The sequence below is a fragment of the Muscardinus avellanarius genome (genome assembly GCF_963383645.1).
Source record: "Muscardinus avellanarius genome assembly, chromosome: 7".
NCBI lineage: Eukaryota > Metazoa > Chordata > Mammalia > Rodentia > Gliridae > Muscardinus > Muscardinus avellanarius.
This window is the reverse complement of record NC_137793.1, coordinates 45285484-45297173: the sequence shown is the minus strand read 5'-3', so window position 1 is coordinate 45297173 and position 11690 is coordinate 45285484. Positions and strand designations below refer to the sequence as shown.

At 39.5% G+C, this 11690-nt stretch overlaps 1 protein-coding gene across 4 annotated transcripts in view; it reads left to right on the top strand.

Moving 5' to 3' along the window:
* Positions 1–1224: 1224 nt before the first annotated feature.
* The window catches only part of HSD17B4 (hydroxysteroid 17-beta dehydrogenase 4), a gene marked incomplete at both ends in the record, with an annotated part of 112039 nt that continues 101573 nt past the window's right edge, over positions 1225–11690 (top strand). For 2 of the 4 annotated variants that reach the window (XM_080698315.1, XM_080698317.1), the window contains 2 exons: positions 1231–1288; positions 3650–3703. In XM_080698315.1, coding sequence (XP_080554441.1) covers positions 1231–1288; positions 3650–3703 — 112 coding nt within the window. Of the gene's footprint in view, positions 1289–3649; positions 3704–11690 lie in introns of all 4 variants that reach the window. The other 2 variants (XM_080698319.1, XM_080698316.1) reach the window with 2 other exon arrangements.

Here is an 11690-nt window from a genome sequence, read left to right as displayed (position 1 = left end):
AGAGAGCGAGAGCGAGAGCGAGCGCGGTGCTCTGCTCTGTTCACTGAAACCGGGCATCCAGAGCTCAGAACTGTGGGCAGGGGTAGCAAGAAGCTTCACTTCCTCGTACCAAACACCAAACACAGTTTTTCTAAAATTGAAGCCATATTCCTTTCTAAAAGCTGCTCTTTCCCCATTATTTCTTATTTTGATAAATGGTCTGCCACAACTTAGATTCTGGAGTCAGAATCTAAGTCTCTGGTCTGACCAGATGTCTCTGGTCTGACCACCCTTTGGTGAAATTATGTTCAAACTTTTTGCTGCACAAAATTCAAACATCAAAACACCACCTGACTGGCTCTGCTTAATTTTGCAGCTTCACTCTTTCCCTCCTCAAACCCACCTCTCACCTCCCCTGCTGGGGACAGCCTTCTTTCTTTGCAGGGCTCAATTCTTCAGGCAACTTGGCTTCACTTCTTTGGAGTTTTCTCTCCTCTTTAGGGATGGAGTAGACATAATCATATTGGCACAATTAATTAGCATAATGAACACACGCTTGTGACGTTTTATCAGGTTACATTGTATTGAAAGATTACAGCCTGACTTAGCTTCAAGGACCTTATCACTCATTTGTTAATTTTTGCCTAAAACCTAGTCGATGCTGGATAAATGTTGAATGATGATACTCTACAACCTCAACATACAAACTAAAACTTCATTTAGGAGCACTTCCTAACATTGTTCCCTGTCATTCTAATTCAGGAGCTCAGTGGTGAAGAGCAGGAGAACAGAGACATTTCTGAAGTGGGCTAGTTGGTGGGAAAGTTGGTTTTGGGGACTGAACCCAGGGACGCTGTATCTCCGATCTACGTCCGCAGTCTTTGCTATTTTTTATTTTGAAAGAGTTTCCTCTGGTTGCTCAGAGCCTTTCGGGTCTCAGCCTCCCGAATACTGGGATTACAGGACTTCACCACCCAGAGCCCGGGGTCTCTCGGATATCCGGGTTGGAGCGCCCCTTTGGTGGAGTAACTTGACAACCTCCCAGCACTGCAACCCGCGCAGGCGCACCGGGCCCGGCTCTCGCGCAGGCGCACTTGGTCGGGCGGCCCGCGCAGGCGCCCTAGGAGCCTCCGCCCATTTTCTTCTGGGAGGCGCCGCCCCTTCTAGTCCCCGCCCCGCCGCTCTCCGGCACAGTTGGTCCCGCAGAGCGATCCCCGGCTGGGAGTGAGCTTGTTGCTGCAGGCTGGTCTCATGGCGGCTCCGCTGCGGTTTGACGGCCGTGTCGTGGTGGTGACGGGCGCGGGAGGAGGTGAGCGGGCTGCGCGGGGCGGCGGGCGTGGAGCGGGTTCGCGCTCAGGGCGAGGGGTGCGCTGCTCAGCCAGGAGCCGAGCCGGGACGCCGGCGGCCGGGCAGGTGCAGCCCGCCTCCCCAGCACCCTGGGCCGCCTTCCCAGCCATCCGGACCCGGGAGGCCAGGCCGGGCTGCAGGTTGCACAACTGGGCAAAAGTTCGCGAGTCCTGCCTGTGGGCGTCTGTTGTGACAGCCCTTGCAGGGAGAATCTCAGGCCTTTGCCAGGTGTCTTAAAGGCCTGATACAGGAATTCCACCCCGGGAGCTGAGCTGTCATCCCCTCGACTTTGAACGGCCGGCTATCGAGTGTGTGTGTGTGTGTGTGTGTGTGTGTGTGTGTGTGTGTGTGTGTGTTTTCTATTGGACGTTTTTAAATTCTTGAGAGGACCTTTAAAGAGGGCATCCATCTATCTGATAAGAAACCTCTTCGTTGGAGTTTGAATTGTTTATCAAGCGGGACACTGTTCTCAAAGTCCACTGTAGTCTTGGCAAAAGCATGCAGGGGTGAGATACATTGCTAGAGGAATAAAGTGGAAATGGGATGGAAAGAACGAAGAGCAGGAGAACAGACATTTCTGAAGTGGGCCAGCTAGTGGGAAAGTAGCCATATCACCCTGTATTTCAGAAAAAGCAAAGTGGGAAATTATTATGTGAAATACCCCCTTCCTTTTTTTTTTGTACTGGATATTCTACCTCTGAGCTACACGCTCAGCCCTATTTTTTTATTTTTATTTTTATTTTGAAACGGTCTCACTAGATTGATGAGAGCGCTGAGGCTGCCCTTGAACCTGTGATTCTCCTGTCTCAGTCTGTCAAGTAAACTAATTTTTAAAGGACAAAAATTTACAACAAACCACTCATACGTAAATGTTTTTATTTAATAAATGCTGATTGCAAGCCGGTGGTGGTTACCCATGCTTGTAATCCCAATACTTGTGAGGCTGAGACAGGAGGATAGCAGGTTCGTGGCCAGACTCAGCTACTTAGTGAGACCCTCTATAACTTAGTGAGACTCTTTGAAAATAAAGAATAAAAAATAGGTTTAGGGATGTAGCTTGGAGGTAGAATGCCTCTGGGTTCAATCCCTAGCCCTGCAAAAAATAAAAAAAAATAGAAAAATTGATTGCAACCCACCAATAGACTTTGTGAAACTAGGTAAGTATGAACTTAGCACCCTTGTTCAAAAATTGGCTGAGTTCTCTCTTATTTATTTCATTCAGAGTAGATTAAATTATAAATTATTTGGTGATATCTTCTAGTTTTGTGAATGTATATTTTATTTATGCATCTCAGTGGTAATTTATCCATTTAAGTTTGTTATTTATATACTTATTTATCAATTTATCCTAAGCATAAGTTATCATTTAAATTTATTCAATTATCAGTGAAATTTATCAATTAACACATTTTAAAAATGTACATATCAAAAAATTAAACAATACAAAAGTAAGTCTACCTCAGATTGCTGATCTCACAATTAACAGAATTGTTACCCCAAAGGTAACCACTAATTGCCAGTCTTATATTTTCTTCCTGAAATGTTCTAAGTTATAACATATGTATTATAAAGTGCTTATATCTATCTATAGATACATACCTTTTTGGATATGTAAATTTATACTTGAGAGCTTTGAGTCATTTAATTTTTTTAAATTTGATGATTGTATATTCAAGGTTCAATGCAGGATAAATAAATTGCTAGGTATTTTAAGCAGGAAAGAATTTAATGCGGGCAGCTGCGTATTAGGTCCTTTTGGAATGACTTTTGGAACAATATGGAATTGGTCCATTGGAAGAACCAGTACCTCTGAGTCTGCAGTTGGAGCACTGTCTGTCACAGCCCAAGTAGTCACTGGACATCAGGGACCTGAAGTATGGAAACTGTCCTCCAGGGATTAGGAAGCTGGATCAATAAGTTGCCTCCTTGACAGGCACTGGTTTTTTTTTTTTTTTTTTTTTTAATACTGAGGAAGGGTTCAGAACATCAGCTTTGTAAGCAACAGTAACAGCCAGAACCCCAGTAAGGTGGCTCTTCTCCCACTTTAGAAATTTTATGCCAATGCATCTAGTGGGTAATTCAGTTCACATTTAGCGTTCTAGCAGCTAGGTGGAATGGTAGAAAATGGTACATGAAACAGATGGGAAGAGTTATTTTAAGTTTTGTAACCTCTACAAACAGAAGAGAGTGGAGTAGACACTGAGAGTACCAGCGAAAACTTTACTACTATAAGTAATCGCTCACTATTACTTTAAAATGGGAATAGAGTTGAATGAACCAGAGCAATGCTGATATGTGCTCTTATTATTTCATTTTTGATTAGGGTTGGGCCGAGCCTATGCACTGGCTTTTGCAGAAAGAGGAGCATTAGTTGTTGGTAAGTTAATGTATCTTTCTTTTTAATGAATAGCTGATAACTAAATATAGTCTTCACAAGTCACCTTTGTTTTTCTATCAAATAATTTGTCAAAAGTTTATTTCCATCACTGATCTTTACTTCTTCTAGCAAATTTTTTACCCCTTTATGGTTGATTTTTAAAAGTTGCCTTTTAACTTTAAAGGAAACTAATTTCACATTATTTTTAATAGAATTGATAAACATGGGCAAGTATTTATTGTATAAAAAGAAATTCTTGACTAGTATTGTGAGCTTTAATTTTTTTCTTTTTTGTGTGTGAAGTACTGGGGTTCCTGGAAACCCTTCTACCTCTGGGCTACACTCCCAGACCTATTTTATATTTTATTTGGAAACAGGGTCTCTTAAGACAGAGAGGCTGGCTTCGAACCTGCTTGATCCTCCTGTCTCCCACCACGCCCAGGTAATTTCTTTTATATAGAAGGGTCATCTACTGATGCATGACCAAAGGAGAATCTTGTAAATACATTGATAAAAGTAAGATAAATGTAACTGAATTTTGAAATGGAAATTTGGAGTTAGGGAATCAAAAGTCTGTGTTTATGTCTTTCACAAAAAGTTTTCAATTCAAAACTTTTCAAAAAATTAGAAAGTATTTTAATTCAGGGATCAGTTTTGTGAGTTTTAGTTTTATGATGGGGTTGGGGTCAGTTGGAAGATATTGCATAGAGGAATCTATATATTTATACTATATATACTATATTTAGTAATCTATATATAGAGATATATTTATGCTATGTATATATATGTGTGTGTGTATATATATATATACATACATATATATATACATACATATATATATACATACATATATATACATACACTATATTTAGTAATCTAAACAGTTTAGACTTACCTGATATTGGACAGTTGGTATGGACATAGTAGATAATTTGTTCACACAACCAGGCCTTCGTAGGGAAAAAATATGTGAGTAATAGTGCAGGGGCTGGATAAGGCACAGGTTAGGACCTGATTTTTTTTTTTTTTTTGGTGGTACTGGGGATGGAACCTAAGGGCCTTCTACCTCCGGGCTACACTCCCAGACCTATTTTATATTTTATTTGGAAACAGGGTCTCTTAAGCCAGCTGAGGCTGGCTTTGAACCTGCACGATTCTCCTGTCTCAGCCTCCCAAGCACAGGGATTACAAGCATGTGCCACCACGCCCAGCTAGGACCTGATATTTTTTAGCATCTTTTTCAAATAAAATTATTGGCCACAAAGACCTCCTAATCCCAGATTTTATACACCTTAGTAGGGAATACAGAGAAATTTTCCTCAATTTATTTATGGAGACTTGTATTTAAAAAAAAAAGTAAGCATGCAACCAGGTTTTCTCAATGAAGAAGGCCTAAACTATGCTCTCCCTTTTGCGGGGTGTAGTTTATCTTTATGAAAGTGACACAGAGACTTTGGGTGTTCCTTGTTTAAGATAACACTTTCTGCTAATGCAATCTGCTTCTTATCACAAGGACAAATTCTGACGTGATAAAGTTTGAACAGGGACTATGTATTTCAGGCTTTGTCAGATTTTCTCTTTCAGGAGAATATTTTCTGTTGGGGCCTAAAGACACATTCTCTCCCTCTGCCTGCCCTCCCTCCTTTTCCCTCTTCTCTTCTTTCCTCTTTTGCACTGGGGTTTGAATCCAGAGGCATTCTACCTCTGAGTTAAACCCCTAGCCCCTTTGGTTTTTTTTTTTTTTTTTTTGAAACAATATCTCCTTAGGCTTCTGAGAGTTTCACAAAGCTGCTGAGGCTAGCCTTGAATCTGAGGTCCTCTTGTGTCAGCCTCCCAAGTACTGGGATTACAGGCATGTGCCACCATGCCTAGCTCTTTTTTTTTTTTTTTTTTTTGGTGGTACTGGGTTGGAATCCAGGGGCCTTCTACCTCCAGGCTATACTCCCAGACCTATTTTGTATTTTATTTGGAAACAGGGACTCTTAAGCCAGCTGTGGCTGGCTTCAAACCTGCGCAATCCTCCTGTCTCAGCCTCCCAAGTGTGGGGATTACAAGCGTGCGCCACCACGCCCGGCACCTAGCTCTTTTTTTAGTGGTACTAGGGTACTGGGGATGGAACCCAGGGGCATTCTATCTCCTAGCTACACCCCCAGCCCTTTTTTTTATTCTTTATTTTGAAACAAGGCCTAAGTTGTGAGGGTCCTCACAAGTTGCTGAGGTTGGTTGTGAACCTTCGATCCTCTTGGGATTATAAGTGTGCACCACCATGCCCTGGTGTCTCTTTTTTTTTAATGTTGCTAATTTTTAGAAATTTTGCCTTATAACTTTTAATTTATTACATGTTTTCTGTTTAATTTTTTAAGTATAGGATCCTGTTTCATCTTTATTGTCTCCTAAAGGGATATTGCTTTGTGCAAGCAATGCACTTTGTTTATCCCTTCCTTTATTGGTGACATTACTTTTTTGGGGAGAGGGGCTAGTGTGTTTGAGATTAGTTGCATAAATTTCTCTTTTTTTTGTTTTGACTAAGATATAAATGTATTATACAAATTTGTTTCTTTTAGAAATTTTATAGTAATGCATGTTTCTGTGGATCATTTTTTTCTTTGCTTTTCTATTACCTTTGAATTTATTAGTGAATGTTTGCATTCTAAAAAAATAAAATACACAGGGACAGTATTGCCTTATGATAGTAAAGATGGTCTTACAGCAAGTCCTGGCCAAAAGTCCAAGGAGGCAGAAGAAAAATATTTGCTAAACTTGACTGAAGAGCCAGATTTAGTTTGGTGTTAAAGGGTAGAAATAACTCTTTGTAAAACTGTAGAACTTATTTTTTTGGGGGGGAGAGGATACTTGGGATTGAATCCAGAGACCCACACATGCTAGGCAAGTGCTGTACCTCTGAAGTACATAAAATTAATGGTAATGACCAGTGCTTTTTAAATTTTATTTTGAGAAGAGGCTTAAGTTGTCAAGGGTGACCTTGAATTTGTAATCCTCCTGCTTTGGCTTTTGGAGTATCTGAAATTATAGACCTAGGCCACTTCTCCTTGCTAGAACCTGTGTGTGTGTGTGTGTGTGTGTGTGTGTGTGTGTGTGTGTGTGTGTGTCTGTGTGTGTAGTACTGAGGGTTGAGCTCAAGGCTATTCAACCTCTGAGCTACACCTCTCTTTTTATTTTTTTGTTTTGAAACAGGGTTTGCTAGGTTGCTGAGAGTTTTGCTTTGTTGTCGAGGCTGTCCTTGAACTTGCAGTCCTCCTGTCTCAGCCTCCCCAAGTACTGGGATTACAGGTGTGTGCCACCATGTTCAGCTTTATCAGAACTAATTTTTCCTCCCTCCCTCCCTCCCTTCCTTCCTTCCTCTCTCTCTTTTCTTTCTTTCGCTGAACATCACATACATTTATTTTAGATGTAACAGAACTGTTAAAATTGACAAGTTTATTCTTAACAGTACTAAGTAAACTTAGCCATTTAAATATTTTTAAAGTTATTCCTTCTAAAAACTGAGGGAGCTTTTCTTTCCAACCTCCATATACCAATTTCCCAATAGTTCTCTCTTTAGAGGACTTTCAGTTGATGAGTAAATTCCTTTGGAGATACTCAGAACTCTTTTCTCCAAATGAAAACTAATCTGGACAAATTATATATTTCATAGATTTTGTTTTTTTTACAGATTCTTTCCCTTTTTTTGCGGTACTATAGATTGAACCCAGGTGCATTCTACTTCCATGCTACACCCCTAGCCCTATTTTTTATTCTTTATTTTGAAACATGGTCTCACTAAGTTTCAGAGAGCCTCACTAAGTAGCTGAGGCTAGCTGTGAACCTGTGATCCACCTGTATCAAACTCCCAAGTACTGGGATTACAAGCATGCACCACAACACCCGGCTCCAGATTCTTTTCTTTAGAACTTAAATGCAAATGCCATACAGTATTTCAACCTGTTTGCCCCACAGTAAAAACTATCAGTCCTGAAAAATATGTTTGATACATACTGTGATCTTCCAGTTAACAGAATTACTATCATATCTTAAAATTATTTTTATTATATATCAAAATAACTAACTCAACATTGGACATTACTTTATTCTATACTGACTCATAGGAATGTGAACTAGTGCCCAGCTTTTACCTTTTCCACATCTGTTCTTTTGTATGTAGAGGGAATTATTTAATACAAGTTTGAGGTAGGACTATTGATTCTTTATAGGCACTTTGAATTTATGTTAAGACATTGACTAATGTGGGTAAAGAAACAATACATGATAAGGAGCCTTCACACTCATTCAAACTTTAATCTTTTTCTCTCTTTAAATTATATGTACCTAATTGTCATGAGGCGGTGAGTTGGTTTCCTCTTTCTCTTTCTCTCTTTCTCTTTCTTTTTTTTTGGTGTGAACTGGGGATTGAATCTGGGGAATTCTACCTCTGAGCTATACCCCTAACCTTATTTTTTTATTCTTTATTTTGAAACAGTCTCACCAAGTTGCAGATGGCCTCAGTAAGTAGCTGATGCTGGCTGTGAACCTGTCTCAGCTCCCCAGGTGCTAGGATTACAAGCATGAACCACCATGCCTGGCTTAGTGATTCCATTTTCAATTGCCACATTTAGCAATGCATTCATAGGACTTCTTAGAGAGTCCAGGTGAAGTGGTTGTAGAAATAAATTGCCAGCACTTTTGATTGTTTTTGAGGTATATGCATATATAGACATTCCACTTTAGGTTGCATCTCCCGAAGTAACTTTTCTGTTAAATTTTATCTGAGTATGCAAAAATAGTAATGGGAAATACACAAACCTAAGATGTTATGATGACATCAGAATATCTTTTTTCTGGCAAAGTATTCAGTCAGCTCAGAGTCCATAAGAATAAGACCTTAAGGAATAAAGTAGTTTGTGTTTCCAGTAAGTCTTCTTTTGCTAGGTTATTGTGGATTTAAATAATATTTAAATCTCAGTGGCTTAGAGTAATGCAAGATTATTTCAGGCTTGTGTTCAGCTTCTCGTTGCTGTATTGTGCTGTTTTTCTGACCTCAGAGTCCTGGCTGCAGGAGCAGCTCCTGTTTGGGACATTGCGGTACCTAGGGCAGAGGGAACATAGCAGTGGGTCTACTTGGGTGGCTCTTAAAGCTTCTCTTTCCAGAAGTTACATGCCACTTCCACTCACATTTCATTGGCCACATTTTTTGACCAAACTAAAAGTTAAGGACATCATATAACATATTTTCTAATTTCATGTTAACATGAGCATTATGTTTTATGTTTCATAATAGAAAGAAATAATGAAATATTTAAATTTGGGTATAAGAACTTCTAAGATTTAGGTTTACATGTTAACAAGTGACTTTTGGTTTTGTATAAATTACATCCTTCAAGAAAGATTTGCACATTATCTGAAGTAGGTGTTGGGAACTGAATAGTTTTAAGGTTTCCTCAGAAGATGAGATATTCCCAGTTCTCTGAATTATTAAGTTTTATATTGGGAGGATGACTGCAAGGCAGACTGAGGTGTTATAGCAAGAAAAATCTCCTCTTAGTAAGCATGGCAGAAAGTTTTATACTCTTGAAGTAACTTACACCTTTGGATATATTGAGTTATATATTCATATATATGTGTGAAGTAAGATTGATGTGCTTTTTTCTTTTCTTCCTTGTGATGTAGTTACATAACTGAAAAAGCTGAGTCTTAAATTCTAGGGTGGCTGATGCCTAAGTCTCTTTTTGTTCACTGTGTAATCCTGCCAGTTGGGAGGTGAAGCTCTGGCAAAATTGCTTTGATGACCCTGAAGCCAGGTCAGGGTTCATATCCTGGCTTTGCTATCTAAACACATGATTCTCTATAGTTACCTTCCCTAACCTCTAGAGTTTTGATGAAGTTGAATTACATAAAAATTTAAGGACTTTATAAAGGGAAGAGAAAGGCACCAATATTGCCTACTTACCCTGTAGTGGACATTGTGTTCAAAACCTAAATATTTCAGGGAATCTGAGGTCTCATTCACTCAGTGGGCATCCCAGTCCCCTTTTTAAAATATAGATGCTTAAAAAAAAAGTCTGCTTTGGGCACTAGTGTATTCTTTGCAAATATATGCATAATACTTTGCTTTGTAATCAAGAATACATGCTGATTGAGTAAAAAAGTTAAACTTACATAACACATGGAGAAAGATCACAAAGAAGCATGTTTGGATTCCAGCTTGTGATGAATAAGTCTACAACATCCACATCTCCCCTAGATGTCAGTGTGACTATCACTGACCTAGGTTATGGGGGGAAAACCTTTGAATTGCTTCAGGATACTCTTATCATTTTTTAAAAATTATTTTTAAAGTTCATTTAAAAATTATAAGGTCAATAGACCAAGCATCAACTGGGTTCATTTATTCATGCAGCAAGTGCTTACTGTGAGCCTGTTATATATAGACAGTACTGCTGTGGGTGTTGGGAAATTACCATGGGAATTAGATAGGATTTCTAATTTCATGGAGCTTCTATTCTTATGGGAGGGTAGTGGTGAGGTGGACAATAAACAAATAGAAATGTAAAAATAAGATGATTGGCCAGGCATACCTGTAATCCCAGTACTTGGGAGGCTGAGACAGAAAGATCACAGGTTTGAGATCAGCCTTAGCAATTTAGCAAGGCTCTTAGTAACTTAGTGAGACCCTGTTTTAAAATAAAAATAAAATAAGGCTGGGGCTGTAGGTCATAGGTAGAATGCCCCTGGGTTCAATTTCCAGTATGAATTTAAAAAAAAAAAAAGGTTCTATGGAAAGAAAAATACGGTGAATAGGACAGAAAATGCTGAAAGAGGATTTCTCAGGAGAGACCTGCAGGAAGTGAAAGAGTGTACCTGGAGACCTGGAGCCTGAGAAGTTCTGGCAGAGAGCAGCTGCTGATGAGGTCTTTAGGCAGGGGCAGGCTTAGTGGGGATAGAAAGATGCTTTGTGGCTTCATTGAGTGAGATAATTGAGGGGGAAAAAAATGAGAGACGAGAATAGAATTGCAGGAGGCCAGATTACAGAGACCATCTGGTTCAGAAAAAGGGCTGGCTTTTACCCTGACTCAGATGGGTAGTTATTGGAGGGTGTGAATAAAGGAGCAGCTTGACCTGATTGAAAAATTAAATGTATCCTTTGGTTGCTGTTTAGAAACTAAATATATATGAGTAGAAATGAAGAAAGATGATGGGCTCATTGGGGTTTATTAAATTATTCTTTTTGTATATAATTTATAATTTTCTATTAAAATAAAAAGCAAGTGGGAGGAAAAATGGCCAAAGGTTATTGCAGTAAATCTACTGCTGTGGTTTGGGTATGGTTTGAGGCTTCTCCAAGGGTTCAGGTGTTGGAGCTTATTCCCCATGTGAGGCATTATGGTGGAAACAATCCAACTGTGGTATGAGAGGTGGGAAGTGATTAGGTATCAGTGAAATCATTAGGATGGAACCTCCCATTATTGAATACTGCTGACTTGAGAGAGAGAGAGAGAGAGAGAAAGAGAGAGAGAGAGAGAGAGAGATAGGTAGTTTTTCTTTTTCCTTTAAGATAACTTTGATGCTTTCTTGTTGGTGAGACCAAAAAAAAAAAAAAAAAAAAATGGAATTGCTATGGTTTGAGTGTTGGTGTCCCCTTCAACATTTACCTTTAAATTTAATCCCAGTGCACAGTATTAAGAGGTGTGTGGCCTTTAGGAGGGGGTTAAGTCATGAGGGCTGAGCTCTCATTAATGGTATACACTTAAAAGGACCAGCGTTGAAGGTGTGCCCTCTGCCATGCACGCTTCCCCTGAGTGGACCCAGGGTACCTTGTTAGAGGCAAGGACAACCCTCACCAGATACTAATTTTTAGACTTGGGCATCCAGCCTGAGAACTAAGTTCCTTTTGTTTATAAATTACACAGCCTATAGTATTTGTTATAGCAGCACAAATGGACTAAGAGAGGGACTTAATTCAAGACACTGCTTCCTGAATTACCATTCTATT